The 16,945-nt window shown below is 32.6% G+C and overlaps 3 protein-coding genes across 3 annotated transcripts; 2 read left to right on the top strand and 1 right to left on the bottom strand.

Moving 5' to 3' along the window:
- Positions 1 to 973: 973 nt before the first annotated feature.
- Positions 974 to 4,948, top strand: LOC133333795 (V-type proton ATPase subunit G). The gene is made up of 3 exons (XM_061542084.1): positions 974 to 1,108; positions 1,450 to 1,550; positions 4,769 to 4,948. The coding sequence occupies exons 1-3, from the start codon at positions 1,027 to 1,029 to the stop codon at positions 4,940 to 4,942; spliced, it is 357 nt and encodes a 118-aa protein (XP_061398068.1). The 5' UTR covers positions 974 to 1,026; the 3' UTR covers positions 4,943 to 4,948.
- A 2,483-nt stretch (positions 4,949 to 7,431) lies between these two features.
- On the bottom strand, positions 7,432 to 8,564 carry LOC133333796 (aprataxin-like protein). Its single transcript, XM_061542085.1, has 3 exons — positions 8,403 to 8,564; positions 7,675 to 7,900; positions 7,432 to 7,610 (listed from the first exon to the last, which is right to left on the bottom strand). Exons 1-3 carry the CDS (start codon positions 8,562 to 8,564, stop codon positions 7,432 to 7,434), a joined length of 567 nt encoding a protein of 188 aa, XP_061398069.1.
- A 3,293-nt stretch (positions 8,565 to 11,857) lies between these two features.
- LOC133333794 (alpha-taxilin) lies at positions 11,858 to 16,072 on the top strand. Its single transcript, XM_061542083.1, has 6 exons — positions 11,858 to 11,943; positions 12,105 to 12,295; positions 12,365 to 12,574; positions 14,786 to 14,932; positions 15,005 to 15,185; positions 15,302 to 16,072. Exons 1-6 carry the CDS (start codon positions 11,872 to 11,874, stop codon positions 16,070 to 16,072), a joined length of 1,572 nt encoding a protein of 523 aa, XP_061398067.1. The 5' UTR covers positions 11,858 to 11,871.
- Positions 16,073 to 16,945: the final 873 nt, after the last annotated feature.

The raw sequence follows: 16,945 nt of genomic DNA, 5'->3' as shown, positions 1-16,945 counted from the left end.
AAAACTACAATAATGCAAATGTTTTTTCAATGCTGTGATCGTTTGGAATGTAAAAAATCACAGAAATTCTATAAACAATTTTTGTTTTCCTTTGATTTTTTGACATAAATATTTTACTTTTGTGTTCGCAGATATATGTATTTCTGCATAATTGGTTTCCTTCCACCAATTTAACTTTATTTTGTATTCATTGAGGAAATAAAGAATAAAACAGTTTACATGAATTTTTTGAAACAAAATTCTAATCAAAGTGCTCAAAAACTCAACATTCGTGATAATGTGCTGTCACTTTTTAACATATGGAAATCGGACTCTTCATGTGAAACATTCGGAAATTTCAATGTGTCAAAACATTATGCAATTACATATGTATTTTTTCCGAATAGGACGCGCTCTATTTTCGTATGTGAAACATAAGGAAATAAGCTGTTTGAATGAAACACATTGTTGGAAGAAAATATTTCAATTGCAAGTCAAAGAAAAGGATGAAAAGGCAACAATTACAATTTTTTATTTCGTTTGTAGGTGTTTAATAAAAAAAATGATGTTGATTTAAGAAAAAATAAACGTGTTTTTTTGTTTATAGGTTATGTCATATGTAAAATACATATGCCGATTTGAACACAAAAATAAACGTTTTGTGTACGCTGCTAATTTTGACACACATAAGGAATTACATATGGATGAAATAAGTGACAGCACATATGTAAAATACATATCGTGTAAAAACACCATAATTATTACTTCCAACAGGACAATGTTTCCAAACACACTGCTATTGGCGTTAAGAATTGGATCGTATACCAATACACCACACATGGTGATAACACCTCCATAAAGCCCGATTTAAATCCGATTGAGCACCTATGAGGCAATGTCATATGACATTTTTCGTTTTTTCACATTCCACGACGAACATCGTCACTTGTATTTATCTACTTGTCTTGTGAACAGTGCAGTTTTGGAACTTTTTACCCCCCGATTTTTTCCCAATTTGTGTAGTGAATACAAGTGCAAATACAAAAAATGACTAGCCAAACCCAAGGTATCCAACAATTGTTGGCCGCTGAGAAAAAGGCTGCCGAAAAAGTTGCAGAAGCAAGAAAACGTAAGTAGACACAAAACCAAAAAAAAGGACAGGAATTATTTTGCACAATTCAAGCAAGTGAAAAGAATGTACAGAGAAAAAAAAACGAATTCCAATAAGAAAACAAGTGTCATTGTGTTGGTGAAGTTATAATAGTTAAAGAAGGTGGAAGAGAGAGAGGGAGACGAAAAAGAAGAAGAAAAACGTAATTGTGTGGTGTTACTACTGACTGACAGCTATTGTTGGGTCACATGATAACCACCAAAGCTTATGATGGATGAAAAATAATTACAGATATAAAGTTTATGTATTTTATTAATAATAATTAATATATTTATTGTTTTCTTTTCTGTTTTTCACAGGCAAGGCAAGAAGATTGAAGCAAGCCAAGGATGAAGCTACCGAAGAAATTGAGAAATATCGCCAAGAAAGGGAACGTCAATTCAAGGAATTTGAAGCCAAGGTAATAACCCAATGAACCAAAGAAAAAACAACAACAATATGGAAGGGGGTCAATGTGTACATGGAGTGTAGGGCAGAGAAAAGGGGGTGGAGAAGGCTCTTTTTTTTTGATGTTACCAAATATCATGGTGGTGTAGAGATTTTCAATTTTATAACCGCTCAAAAAATTAGGGAAAATTTGACTTGATTATTTGAAAATAGTTTAAACAAAGTATAATTTATATAGAAATTATGGAAAGAAGTAGAAGATGCTATGTGAACTAAAATTCAAAGGGGAGTAAGCAATCAAAAGTTTGCACAGATAATGTAGATGGAATCTTGGGAAGCAGAATGGTTTGATATCGTTTTTTTCTTATCAGTTACACAGTTACAGTTCCGAATAGTTTCAAATCATGTAAAAAGACAACAAAACTAGAGCTCTGAAACTGCACGTATAATATTTGTAAAGTCGGGATCTGGATATTCGTAGTCGATCTGTAGATGAGATAATACCTTGTATACAATATGCTGTTTTTCGATTTGAAAAACCTTCCCTAGTTAGATGTGATTACGATGGAGAATGGGAGTGAATGGAGTAGGAAGATAATAAACTTTTACATCGGCTTCCTACATCTTCTACTTCCTACAGTCTCAGTATCTTTTGTAAAACAATAATCAGTTTTTAGGTGCATTATTTATCAAATTTTTTAAAAAAGTTCATACCATACAAATCCTATTCAGCAAAAAATTTGTGAATATAAAAAATAGTTTTTTTTTATGCACAATAAAATTTATTCAGCTGATTTTTACACCAGTGGCAACTTATGGGAAATAATAATTAACCCACGTTATTCAATTTAAATTTCAATTCAGCAATTTTCAAATCAATATTCATTCAGCAAAGACTTTTGTTAAATTTTGTTCATATTTTCAAAGAAAATTTAGAAAATTTAAATTCAGCTATATATTTGTTTAAAGAAAAAATGCTTTACTATAGTGAATTCCAATTCAACTACAATTTTTTTGGTTTAATTTGCTTTCTATAAAAAAATTAACAAGAAAGGCAATTCAGCAAAGCTATTTTCAATTTGAGCTATGTTTTCAAAAAGCTATTATTTTTTTTGGTTCAGGAATGTTTTTCAATTTATTTATTTTTTTAAATATAAATAGGCCGTGATCTTTAGAAAAATCTAATTCAGCGAAGTTTATTTAACGATAGTATTAAACCAGCGAACATTTTCTGCGGTAATTGGAAATTCAGCCAACATTTGTTTGGTATATATAAAATCAACATCTATATTGTTTCCTTAATAAAAGTCAATTCAGCAACGATTTTCTATAACCATATTTAATAAAACTCGATTCAGCAGTGGTTTTCGTGAAAATTTTTTTTTACATGAAAAAAATTATCCAGCTATGATCTTCTGTGAAAATTGTAAATTCAGCTAAATTCAAATCAGTAAACATTTTTCGATTATTTTATTAAAAATAAAAAATAAATTCAGTTTCATAATATTCTTTAATTAAAATGAATTCGGTAAATTTTGCTGTAAAGAAAGTGAATTCAGCAACGTTTTTTTGTTTAGAAAAAAATAATTCAGCTGACATTTGTTGAAATGCGTTTAGCAATGTTTTATTTTATAAAAGTTAATTCAGCGAAGTTTTTTCATACTAAAAAAAATTTTTTTGTGATCATATTCAGCATACTGTTTTATATATTCGTTGGAAAAATATTCGAATTCAGCTAAAGTTTTCTTTAGAAAATATTAGCTATAGCATAAATTAATTCAGCAACGGGTTTCTATAAAAAATATAGCCACAAATTTATATATTGGTTGAAAAACGAGAATTAAGCAAAAGTTTTCTTTAGAAAATATTAGCTCTAGCAGTTAAAAATCATATTCAGCAACGTTTTTTTGTTTAGATAAAATTAACTCAGCAACGGGTTTCTATAAAAAAATCAATTATAACCACAAATTTATATATTCGTTGGAAAACTATTCGAGTTCAGCAAAAGTTTTCTTTAGAAAATATTAGCTCTAGCGGTTAAAAATCATATTCAGCAATGTTTTTTTTATATATTTCAGAAACGGTTTTCTAAAAAAAAAACCAAACATAGTTTTCTTTAGAAATATATTTTTCTTTTTTGTTTAGATAAAGTTAATTCAGCAGATAAATTAACTAGATAAAGTTAATTTCTATAAAAAGATAAAGTTAATTTCTATAAAAAAATCAAATAATGCCACAATCTTCTCTCAGTAATTATCAATTTTGACAAAATTCATATCAACAACACTTTTACGTGAATTCAGCAAGTTTTCTATAAAAAATATTAATTTAAAGTAGCTTTCTTTATAGAAAAATTAGTTAGCGACGATTTTTTTTTGCTCTGAATGCGTAACTAATTCACTTCGGGTTTCTATAAAAAATTAAATATTCAGCAAACTTTTTTGCTTAGATAATGTAATTCAGCAACGGGTTTCTATTGAAAATTTAATTTTTTGTGCTTAATACGAAAGTTATTAATCAATCATATTCAGAATAGTTTTTTGTTTAGATATACTTAATTTCGCAACGGTTTTCTATTGAAAATTAATTTGTTTGTGCTGAATGCAAAAGTCAGCTACTTTTTTTCTATGCAAAAATCACATTCAGCATAGTTTTTTTTATAGATAAAGTAATTCAGCATCGGGTTTCTATTGAAAGTTTAAAAGTTTTTGTGCTAATACGAAAGTCAGCTTCTGTTTTCTATACAAAAATCACATCCAGAAAAGTTTTTTGCTTAGATAAAGTAATTCAGCAAAGGGTTTCTACAGAGCATTGTAATTTTTTGTGCTCAATGCAAGTCAGCTACTTTTTTCTATATAAAATCATATTCAGCAAAGTTTTTTGTTTAGATATAGTAATTCAGCAACGTGCTGAATGCGAAAGTCAGTTACTTCAGAAAAGTTTTTTGCTTAAATAATGTAATTCAGCAACGGTTTTCTATTGAAAATTTATTTTTTTGTGCTGAATACGAATGTCAGCTACTTTTTTTCTATACAAAAATCACATTCAGCATAGTTTTTTGTTTAGATAAAGTAATTCAGTAACGATTTTCTTAGAAAATTTGAATTCAGCTATATATTTTTTTAATAAAAATCAATTTTGGACATGTCTACTTGGGGAAACGTTTTTTTTTATTTTTTTAATACTTTTGGAAATAAATCTTAACTCTTTCCATTTTTTGTTCTTTTGCAGCACATGGGTTCCCGCGAAGGTGTAGCTGCCAAAATCGATGCCGATACCCGCGTCAAATTGGCCGATATGGAACGTGCCATCGGTTCCCGCAAGGAACCCGTCATTCAAGAAATCTTGCAATATGTTTACAACATCAAGCCTGAAATCCACAAGAACTACCACCACAAGAAGTAAATTCGCCATCGGCTTGAGAAGGAGGAGGTGCACGTGCAAAATACCGAATCACCCCCAACAATAGAAACAATGCTAATCACACAACCCAATACTGCTACTCTTAGCTTATATATTTGTATTATTCTTAATGTGTTCTGATAATAATCAAATATTAAGCCAAAGCGCCAGCAAAAAATTATTAGTGTTGAAAGAAAAAACTTCTTGTGTATATTTTTGTTTTCATTTTACAATTTTTAATTTGTTTTTTCTTTTCCCCGGTTATTCATCTAAAATTTTGAGGATGAAGTGACCAAAAAACAAAGAATTCCATCTTTAAAAAAAAAGAAAAGCCTTGGCTTTAAGTTTAAGAAAAGACCCCCCACTATTATACTTTTTTTTAAAAAAGTGTGTATTTCTTTTAGTTTCAATTAATATTTAGAAGAAGAAAAAAGTATGTATTATTGTTGTTGTTGTCTTTAAATAAAGTAAAAAACATTATTAATAAAAAAACAAAACAAATAACCACACAAATAACAGAAAAAAGAAAAATATAGATAACATGAGGTAACACACAAATAAATATTATTATTATTAATTAATAATAATTGAATAGGCTAATATTATTTCCCCCCAAAACAAGTGAAATTCACTTTTGTATTTTTTTCATGTTCAGTTCTGTTCTCTTTTTATTTCTTTTTTTCTTTCTGTGTTAAACAATCAGTATCAAAACAAAAAAGAACGCAGATTTTTTTGTTTCTTCCGTTTCTATGTATTATAGATGTCTTATATAATAATAAAAAAGTTCTCTTTAAATTAAAAGTAAAATTGTTATTCGATTTGGATTTGGGTTCTCAAAAATTTTGGAAAAATTGCTAGGAAAATTGAAAAAAGGTTCATTATTCTACATAAGCCCAAAAAAGGCAGGTGATTTTTGTTTTGGGTAATTAACAAAAAAATGCATGTGATATGGCGATTATCACGTGAAGGTGTTAATTTTTTGTTTTCAGATTACTCAAGGCCCTCATGTACACTCACACACATACACAATGACATAAAAAGAAACAACAACAAATGATAACAAAAGTTTGAGTAATTTGAGATACACGGAAGTTTAAAAAAAAAAAAATACAAGAAAAAAGTGTCAGTCGATGTTGCCGACGGATATATACCCCCGACCTATGGTTTGTGGAGGTCTTCGGAATTAAACACAGATTTTATATAAGATATATATTTGTATCAAAGACGTGATCAAATCGGCTATTCAATTCGCTTCAAATGAAATTTATATGTTTATAAAATATTGACCCTTTGTGAGGGTACCGGTATCGTAAGGAGGGGACTACTGGGTCTCATCTTCGGATTTGATCGAGGCTTGGCAAAGATAATAGGTTATGCAAAGTTTAGCTTCAATCAGACTTTCCATTCGCCTGATATTGCATTTATTGACAATTTTTACCAGCAGGAGTGGACCTATGGTTCCGATCTTTGGACTTCGTCTATACTTGGTTAAGGTAGTAGGTGGTACAACGTTTCGTTCAAATCGGACACTCCGTTAAAAAAATTATCTTTTACACAATGGTGGGGAAGGTACCAGAAGGAGTGGATCTTCGGGCTTGATCTAGGATTGGTAAAGATATAACGGTGTGCAAACTTTACGTCAAATCGGACATTCCATTCGCCTGATATTTGACATATAAATGTTTAAAAATTTGGGCCCTTTGTGGGGGAGGTACCAGAAGGAGTGGACCGATATTCGCCATCTTCGAAGTTCGAGAGTTATCGTGCGAACCAGCCGGCTAGACAGACATACAGACGGTCATTTGTAAATCGACTCCGTATTGTCTGAAACGGATTTGGTCCTAAGAAACATGGGTTCTAAAAACCAATATTTCGATGAAGCAAAATTTTTACCGAATCAAATTGTATATATCCTCATTAGACATAAGGGTGAGGACACATAACTAGCCCTGTAAGTGTATGTTTTTTTAAAGAACCATGATGAGCTCTGTAATATTGCATTTTCAAACAATTTTTAAACAGAGTGCGACTTTTTTAAAGAAATAGACCATTTAATGTGGCAAAAGGGATGGATTTTAAATGATCATACCCTGGACTAAAGGTGAGCATTTTAACGACATTTTCAGAAGGCCACAATTCGCACTGAAGGCTTAGATTTTTAAAGAATATTTTAAAAGATCACAATCTGCACTAAATGCGTGGATTTTCCAAGATTTTTTAAAAGGCTCTTAGGTTTTTAAGGATTTTCAAAAGACCACAACTATGCATTTTCAATGATTATCACCAGCCTATAGGTGTATATTTTTTTTACGAATTTTCAAAGGTCATTCCCAGTTTTGCAGTTGTGTATTTTAAGCATTATTTAGTCTTTGGAACTCCTTAGACACACCTATTCTTTGTGTTACAATGTTGAACTCATAAATCCTTACAAATTGCGAATTTTTTTCTGAGTGTATTTAAAAAAACACGTTTTTCTTTTCAATTATTTCTTTTTATTCCTCCATTTTCTTACGCTTTTCATAATGCTCTAATAGATGTTGTTTTAACGTGGGTATATTTTTCGCTACATATGAACATTGATTGCACTTTAATTCCATATTGCCAAGTTCTTTCAACGTGCTACTATCCAAACGTTTTACTTTATCATTTTTTTCTAGTTGGGTAATTAAATCTGTAAATAATATATAGTATTTTTTTTAATTTGAGTTATGAGATAAAAATCGTTTTCCACTTACCTTCATAGTTTAAAAATAATGCTGTATTAAAACTATTCCAATGTTTCTTGGTCTTCAAGCAATCCGATATAAAATCGTTGGATATTACATGTAAATGTAAACGTTGCATACTCGGCTGATTGTGGAAACCTATCAGGAAGTTATCTTTCTTTTCGCCTTTAACTTCAATTACGTTTAAGGCCAATAAATGCATTTCTTGTAGAAGGGGAAGATTTTGTTGGGTGAGCTGGAAAAGTGAATTGATGAGTAAGATATTAAACTAGAATTTAAAAATTCAATAGAATTTTTAAACTTTTATGAACCAAAAAAGGAGGGAGAGATGCGAAAATTTTGCAATCGTCATTATTTATAAATTAGTCTTTGTAATTGGTAGGATCGGATAGAGGAAAATTGATCTAAAATGTATACCACTGGTAGGTATTGGTATCCTTGGGAAATTTCATGCATTTCTATGATCCTGTCCGGAAAATGGAATACAAAATTTTATTAATATCATATCGCTCATTTTCTGCACAATCGTGTTTTTAGTTATGTTTGTCTTGCAGCAAATGAGCGATATGATGCTCATTTGCTATTGCCGTTTATAAATTCCCATCAACCACAAAGACTAGATTACAATAAAAGCCCTTGAAGTAAAAGCACCGAAATTGGTCCATTACGTTATTTCTGATCACACCAATCGTTTAGATCCCAAATCTTCACATTTTCCCCTTTGAATTTGAACTAACATTAAATATTGAGGGTATGTCTTCGAACGGCAATACTAGATAATGATGTTTTGCTTTGGCATATTTATCCTGTATGACAGCTGCCAAACTATTTGATATAATATGGGTAGTGGGATCCTTGAGAGTTTTTACCAGGCCATTAGCCCAGGAATATGTTGCCATTTCTTAAAATGAAATAAAAATGAAACAAAAAATTAAATTGATATAGGCAACGACTGTATGAACAACCAACACCGGACATAAACAAGTAACAGCTGTGTAACATTGTGCCATTAATTCATAGTGAATGTCATTATACATTGAGCAGTGTTGTCAAACTGTGATGTATGAAACCAAAATGAACATTTAATTTTTTAATAATAAATTATGATTTTGTATCAAAGGAAGAATAAGTCAGTCATTTGATGTCCTTAGAAGCATATACTAGAGTATTTATTATTATTAATAATATTAATTAAAAAATATATATACCAGAGTGACCAGAATGTGTTATCACACTGCAATGAATGTTCAACATAGATTACACACTGAAGTACGCGAGCCACACATGAAATTGTATTATTAGGATAATGTCTACTATTTTATATATACGGGTTAGCCATTTCATGGTTTCAAAAGTATATGCAAATAAAACACATATAGATTATTAGAATATAATATTTTTGTCATGACATATTTATAGCAAATAATCGGCAAAAGTGAAGTTTAGGGGGCTCCACTCGGAATCTGTATGAAAGTAGTACGGTAAATAGTCTTCGTTGAGCTGATTACAGTGGTGGAAATGCATAGTTCCCAAGCCTTGAAAGTTCGGAAAAACCCTTGGTTTAAACTAGCCGTCCGAAAATTCAGCCTTCACGAAGAAACATCCGACAACGGCTTAATGGTTATTGACTTCGCGGCAGCAAAGCAGCACCAGGTTCAAGCATCTCGATATACACAAGGCCACCTGGATTTCTCCTGATCAAGCAACGAAAAATCAAATTGATCATGTTGTGATAGACGGAAGGCATTCATCCAGTGTACTAGATGTACGATCGATCCGAAGAGCGAATACCGATTCGGACCACTACCTTGTAGCAGCCAAGGTTCGGTTCGGTGACGGTATATAGTGTATACCACCTAGTCAACATGACGTCAGAATAGACGTTATCAGCGGAAGAACAATAAAGCAGCAGGTGCCGATGGGTTACCAGCCGGACTATTCAAGACTGGCGGTCAGATGCTGGTCAGGAGCATGCACCAGTTGTTTAGAACAATTTGGCTAGAGGAATGCATGCCAATGATTGGAGCCTCAGCATCCTGTGTCCCGTGCACAAAAAAGGAGACAAGACGATTAAGAAGAATTAGCCTTCCTCCCATAGCTCATTGGATAGCAAGTTATATCCAATGAGCTGTGGTTCACACAGATTGAAGCCAATGGTCAATAACTTCAGGCCTAAAAAATCCACCATTTCATTCTGCGCCAACTCCTGGAAAAGACCCACGAAAAACACATCGACACATACCACCTATTCGTCGACTATAAAGCCGCATTCGACAGCCCTATCCGTACAGAGGTGTTTAAAGCCATGTCTACGTTCGGTATTCCTGCAAAATTAATACGGCTATGCAGGATAACTTTAAGTGGCATAAGGTCAGCAGTTAAAGTCGGAAAGGACCTATTGGAGCCCTTCAATACCGAACGAGGATTCAGACAAGGTGACAGTTCATCGTGTGATCTTTTTAACATCCTGTTGGAAAAGGTCATACGGGACGCAGGTGAACAGAAATGGCACTCTGTACACCAAACAACACATGTTACTCGCCTACGCCGATGACATCGATATAATGGGTCGAACATTGCGAGCGGGAAGAGCCACCTTTGAAAAAATTGAGAAGGAGTCTGCCAAAATAAACGGCGATTAGACCAATCTGATGGTATCAATGCGCAAGACGTCCCGTAGACTCGGACCAACTGTGGAACTTGAAAACTACAGCTTCAAGGTAGTTAAATATTTTATATACCTTGGTTCCGCCATAAATAAAACGAATGACATCAGTTTTGAAATTCGGAGAAGGATCGTGATGGCTAACAGATGCTAGTATGACCTGAGTAAGCAGTTTAGAAACAAGGTCACCTCCCGCCAGACCAAACTCACACTTTACAAGACGCTGATACTATCCGTGCTGAAATATGGATCAGAAGCATGGGTACTTGCACAAGCAGATGAGGCAGCTCTTTGGGTGTTTGAAAGAAAAATTCTCCGAAAGATCTGCGTCGACGGTGTATATTGGCGTCGAATGAACCACGATCTTTACAATTTATACGCGGTCATCGACATAGTCATTCGTATTGAGTTGCAGCGACTACGGTGGCTAGGCCATGTTGTGCGAACGAATGCGAATGCCCCAGCTCAAAAGGCATATAAAAGCGACCCTACTGATGGTTCCGGTAGTAGGGGAAGGTCAGGAATTAGATGGAAAGACCTAGTAGATAACAACATCTTGGAACGTGGTTTTTCAAATTGGAGGAGATGCGCACAAGCCAGACGCGCTACGAAATCTTTTTTGAGCTCGGCTTAATGGACAACCGTTTTGTAACAAGCCTGCTTACTACATAGCAGGCTTGTTACAAAACAGTTGTCCCATAAGCCGAGAAAAAAGATTTCGTAGCGCGTCTGCACTATTATTCCATCGTCTGCAGATTTGGGAATATATCAAAAATAAATGTCAAACATTTCACAAATGATGTTTTATTTTTTCTGGTTCCCTATATATTGTAAAGCTTAAATTGTATTATCGTATTTTTTATTTGAATATAATGTGTACAAAAATTTCCCGCTGGGTCGTTTTACAGGAATCAAAAATGTCATATCGAACTTGGTTAGAGTATTACAATACAATCGAATCAGCTGAGTATTGCAGTTACCCTGCATAATTGTAAATTGAATATATTATTAAAAATATCTATATCATTGAATCCAGTAAAATGTAAACGTGGACGTTAAATTCCTTTTTTTTATTTTACAGTACATTAAACAATATGTTATCAAGTTCTAGTGAATGACACAACGAGAAATCATTTTTCAGTGGATTTTACCGCCACAGCTGATTCAGCCGTTGGTTGGTTCTCGTCTCGTTCCCTTCGACTTCATTCGTAAACACGAGATTTGTCCTCGTCTCGTTTGCTTTCACCTCAATTTACAGGGTTGTAATTAGCAAACTCTGAATGTGAGCTACCCTTGCTACTCTTGTTGTTCCCTTAAACCTCATTCGTAAACAATGCAACTCCTTTTTAGTCTCCATCCCACCTCATTCGTAACTTTCCGTCTTCTTTTTTGACTTCTTCTTTACGGGGCATTTTGTCTTATCCCATCCCATTCGTAAAGGTGGAACGTTTTTCAATATTTCTTTTCTGCAGAGACTTGCGTGACTACTACACCTTCAACACGGTCCGGTCGGTAAATATTAAAAACTCTGCGAAGAAAAAATGGATCAGGCCAAGAAAAATAAAAAAGAAGCCAGAGATGAAAAGCTCAAGGATCAAAAAATCGAGGAGCAGGTAAATATTTCATCACTTAACTCATATATTTAATTAATTCTTAGAAATACTTCATTCTAAACACTCAAAGAACTGAGAATAGAAACTTGTCCAAGAAATTGGGTCAAAATGCTGCGGTTAGAAGGACAGTATTAATATGGCATTTCCCCCTATTTCTTTAGATTCTAAAAACATTGGAAGAGGCAAAGACCCCGGAAGATAAATTTCAACTATTGCTCAGTAAATATGTGGAAAGTGAACGTCTGCACCGGCGTTCCAAACAGGATACCAAGGCTTTGGAAAAACAGCTGGAGACTGTGGTCCGTGAAAAAGAGAATCTACAAAGGGAATATAATAAAAATGTCCTAATGAGGTAAATATTGGAATGAAAATCAGGATTTAATAAAATTTAAATAACTTTTTGTGTGCTCCCCCTTTGTAGGGACAAGCTGGAAGAGGTATGCCGGGAACAACAGAAACTCATAAAATCCGTTAAAAATGAAAGTATGCAAAAGATCCGCGAAGAAGAGGAACGCCGCAAGGAGAGTCAATCAAAATTCCAATCTTCCCTGAACGAGATCAATTTATCCCTTAACAAAAACAATGAGGAGAACAATAAATTACGTGATCACAATATTGAGATGACCAAAAAGTAAGTGGATAGTAAAACATTCATCTTGAGACATAGAAGAACGAACGCATACACTAGGTAGACGACGACCACGACGCATTCATTTCATATTCCTTACCCCCAACCGCCCCAAAACACACACACACAGAAATTGAGGTTATTTTATTTATTTCAAAATACTACTCTCAGAATTTTTTTCGGTTTTATTTTGTTGGTATCTAGGCAACACAAATGTTGATCACCCAAAAGGTGTGTTGTTAGTTGAGAACAAATTGAATTCTTTAGATCTCCCTCCGTAGTGAACCGCATCTAACCATGTGTTTCAAAATATTGCATTGCTCTCTTCATTTTTTTTTTAATTTGTATTGTTGGTTCTACTTCGAAATGTTAAATGGAGGGATGTGATTTTTTTATTGCCACTATTTTTAGATATATTCAAATTTTGTTTGTTTGTATACTTTCCCCAATATTTTTGTTGTTGTTGTTTTTTTTTTTTATTTTGGCTATTTGTTAGAGATGACGAATTGAAGGAATATGAGAACGAAAAATGCGTATTGAAATTATTTTGAAATATAAAGAGAGGGAAAAGTAGAATTTTAAAATTATTTTAGGAGACTTCTATGTTGTTTAATTTCTATAGACGACCTATGTATCTTCTATTGTTTGAGGTCTTCCATTGCTTGCAAAGGACCGCTGAATATTTTATTGCATACAGAAGAACTCTAATGTTTTCTTTGCCTATAAAATACAGTTGCGGCTTTTAGTCCCTGTAGAAGTCCTTTGGGGTGTAGAAGTCCTCTGGGTCTTCAAAAGTCTCCAGAAGCCCTCTTAATGTTTAAAAGTCTTTATGCACCCTCTAGGATTGCATTCGTATCTTTTCAAGGTTTTTTAAAGAACTTTTTTCGGGGTCTTCAAAAGTCTCCAGAAGCTCTCTTAGTGTTTAAAAGTCCCTTTAGGATTCCATTCGTTTCTTTTCAGGATTTTTTAAAGAACTTTTTTCGGGAAATAAGTATGGCATTCAAAGAAATTTTTCCGAGTCATATTTTTTAAAAAATCTCTGCCTTGAGAAAATATTTTTTAAAAAATCTACGCCTTGAGAAAATGTTTTTTTAAAAAATCTACGCCTTGAGAAAATATTTTTTAAAAATCTACGCCTTGAAAAAATATTTTTTTTTTAAATCTACGGCTTGATTTTTTTTAAATCTACGCCTTGAGAAAATATTTTTTAAAAAATGTACGCCTTAAGAAAATATTTTTTAAAAAATCTACGCATTGAGAAAATATTTTTTAAAAAATCTAGGCATTGAGAAAATATTTTTTAAAAAATCTACGCCTTGAGAAAATATTTTTTAAAAAATCTACGCCTTGAAAAAAATCTACGCCTTGAAAAAAATCTACGCCTTGAAAAAAATCTACGCCTTGAAAAAAATCTACGCCTTGAAAAAATCTTCTTTTAAAAAATCAACGCCTTGAAAAAATATTCTTTAAAAAATCTACGCCTTGAAAAAATATTTTTTAAAAAAATCTACGCCTTGACAAAAAATTCTTTAAAAAATCTACGCCTTGACAAAAAATTCTTTAAAAAATCTACGCCTTGACAAAAAATTCTTTAAAAAATCTACGCCTTGACAAAAAATTCTTTAAAAAATCTACGCCTTGAAAAAATATTTTTTAAAAAATCTACGCCTTGAAAAAATATTTTTTAAAAAATCTACGCATTGAAAAAATATTTTTTAAAAAATCTACGCCTTGAAAAAATATTTTTTAAAAAATCTACGCATTGAAAAAATATTTTTTAAAAAATCTACGCATTGAAAAAATATTTTTTAAAAAATCTACGCCTTGAAAAAATATTTTTTTTAAAAAATCTACGCCTTGCCTACTTTTCAAAAAATCTACGCCTTGAAAAAATATTTTTTTTTTTAAAAATCTACGCCTTGAAAAAAAATATCTACGCCTTGTCTACTTTTCAAAAAATCTACGCCTTGAAAAAATATTTTTTTAAAGATCTACGCCTTGAAAAAATATTTCAAAAAATCTACTCCTCGTGTGGACTTAAAAAAAATCTACTCCTTTTCTGGACTTCTCCGCCTTGTCTACCCTTGACAAAACATTCTTTAAAAAATCTACGCCTTTCCTGCTTCTCAAAAAATATTTTTTTTTGAAAATTTCCGCCTTGTTTTGCCCTGAAAAAAGCTCTTCCTAATTCAAAATTTGTTTCATTATTTCCAGACTCAAATTCCTTGCCGAACAGTACCAGGCCCGTGAACAACAATTGGAAAAACTCAATGAGCAAGTTCAAATTGAAGCCCAGCTATACAGAGCTAAATTGAATAAGGTCCAAGTGGAGTCAGCCATGGAAAAGGAAATCCTTATCAAGTAAGAAAATACCTCTGGGATACCTCTTGAAAATATCTTTAATTACTATTTTTTGTATATCTTCCTTTATAGGGAAAAACAAATTGTCTTGGAAAAACTGTTGAGCACCCAACAAATGCTTAAGGAGATCAGTGATCGTGAAAAGGATTTGAAGGAACAATTGAATTTGTACACAGCCAAATATGATGACTTCCAAAGTTCGTTGCAAAAATCCAATGATATTTTTGTTACCTACAAAACGGAAATGGAGAAGGTAGGGTATTGGAATAGAGCCCTTAATACAACATCAAATGGAAGCTAAGCTTTCTTCTTATGATGTGAAATAGGTTCCAGATTTTTTTTATTAATTTGTTTGTTTTACCCTTTTAGATGTCTAAAAATTCCCGTAAGCTGGAAAAAGAATGTCTTGAATGGAAACGTAAATGGGAGAAGAGTAATGCCACCCTCATCGAATTGGCCACAGAGAAAAAAGATCGCGACGATTATGCCATGCGCTGCAATAAACAAGTTGAACAGCTGCAAAAGCTGTTGCGTGCTTTACAAAATGAACGCAGCCATTTGTATAAGGTTATTAAAGAAAATAATGTTGAAGTGCCTCCACTACCTGCCCTGCCAGCTGAACCTGAGCCAATGCAAACAAAGCCAATTACAAGCGTGGCTGATAAGGATAAAATTGAAATAATGTCGAAAAATTGTGCTGAACTAAAGAATACGTTGGCAAATTTACAAAATCAAATGAAGGTGTTGAATTTGAAGGGTGAGGAACAGGGCAAACAACAACAGCAACAACAACAGGAGGAATCTTCGAAGAAGAAGCAAAAGAAAAAGTCCAAATCGAAAAAGAATCAACAAAATAACAACAAAGAAGCTTCCCCAGCCATTTCGGAGGATACAATTAGTGTAAAGGAAGAGGAACAAGAACAGAAGGAGGCCACGGCAACAACCACAACACCACCTCCCGAGAATGGTGTAACGAATGCGGAAGAAAATACTACACCAGCTGAAAATGGCAACAACGAGACACATGCTGCTGAAGTGAAAGCCGAACTGGAAACACCCAATGAAGTTACTCCTCCAGTTGCCGCACCGGAACTTAAAGAAGAAACCCCTGCCAATGCTCCCGTTGAAGTTGCCAATTAAAATCCCGGTTTTCAATAAGACTTTTCGCTCATTACAATAACCCATATTTAAATGGAAATCTTATTGACCATTTTCAATTTTTATACTTAGCTTCATAGTTCATAGTGGGGGCTCTTTGCCCCTCCCACCCTGAAAACTTATCTTAAAACATTTAACTTATCTCCTTCATCTTCATTAGATCTACGTAACTCTTCATTATTCTTTGATGAGTTACGGAAATTATTGACAAACTTATCTAGATTTTCATTCACTTTTTTCATCTACTTATTGTTTTTGTATTATTTTTTTAATTTATTTATTATAAAATCAATTCAATTAAAAATTATAATTATTAAGCAAATGAAAAATATGAAAAATATTTCAAATAAACATTTGTTTTGTTAAATCATCAACACGAAGTAGTTAACTAGGGGAGGTTAAGAAAATATCGAACATCGAAGAAAATATTCTTGAAAACCCTGCGCCCTGCCTAGTCTTGAAAAAATATTCTTTAAAAACCCTTTAAAAAATCTGCGACTTGAAAAAATATTCTTTAAAAACCCTGCGCCCTGCCTAGTCTTGAAAAAATATTCTTTAAAAAATCTGCGACTTGAAAAAATATTCTTTAAAAAATCTGCGACTTGAAAAAATATTCTTTAAAAACCCTGCGCCCTGCCTAGTCTTGAAAAAATATTCTTTAAAAAATCTACGACTTAAAAAAATATTCTTTAAAAAATCTACGACTTAAAAAAATATTCTTTAAAAAATCTACGACTAGAAAAAATATTCTTTAAAAAATCTACGCCTTGAAAAAATATTCTTTAAAAAATCTACGACTTGAAAAAATATTCTTTAAAAAATCTACGACTTGAAAAAATATTCTTTAAAAAATCT

Source organism: Musca vetustissima, unplaced genomic scaffold (genome assembly GCF_032173495.1).
Source record: "Musca vetustissima isolate MV318-11 ecotype Yass unplaced genomic scaffold, APGP_CSIRO_Mvet_v1 utg1423, whole genome shotgun sequence".
Lineage (NCBI taxonomy): Eukaryota > Metazoa > Arthropoda > Insecta > Diptera > Muscidae > Musca > Musca vetustissima.
Note: the sequence above shows the minus strand (reverse complement) of the source record. Positions and strands in the feature narration are given on the sequence as shown.

Bases quoted from the DNA above. Each gene is read 5' to 3' on its own strand.
- LOC133333795 (XM_061542084.1), top strand. From the start codon at position 1,027: ATGACTAGCCAAACCCAAGGTATCCAACAATTGTTGGCCGCTGAGAAA. The intron at 1,109-1,449 runs GTAAGTAGACAC...TGTTTTTCACAG, and splicing joins AGTTGCAGAAGCAAGAAAAC to GCAAGGCAAGAAGATTGAAG. The intron at 1,551-4,768 runs GTAATAACCCAA...GTTCTTTTGCAG, and splicing joins TCAAGGAATTTGAAGCCAAG to CACATGGGTTCCCGCGAAGG.
- LOC133333796 (XM_061542085.1), bottom strand. From the start codon at position 8,564: ATGGCAACATATTCCTGGGCTAATGGCCTGGTAAAAACTCTCAAGGAT. The intron at 7,901-8,402 runs GTTAGTTCAAAT...TCACTTTTCCAG, and splicing joins ACATACCCTCAATATTTAAT to CTCACCCAACAAAATCTTCC. The intron at 7,611-7,674 runs GTAAGTGGAAAA...TATTATTTACAG, and splicing joins ATTATTTTTAAACTATGAAG to ATTTAATTACCCAACTAGAA.
- LOC133333794 (XM_061542083.1), top strand. From the start codon at position 11,872: ATGGATCAGGCCAAGAAAAATAAAAAAGAAGCCAGAGATGAAAAGCTC. The intron at 11,944-12,104 runs GTAAATATTTCA...CTATTTCTTTAG, and splicing joins ATCAAAAAATCGAGGAGCAG to ATTCTAAAAACATTGGAAGA. The intron at 12,296-12,364 runs GTAAATATTGGA...CCCCCTTTGTAG, and splicing joins AATAAAAATGTCCTAATGAG to GGACAAGCTGGAAGAGGTAT.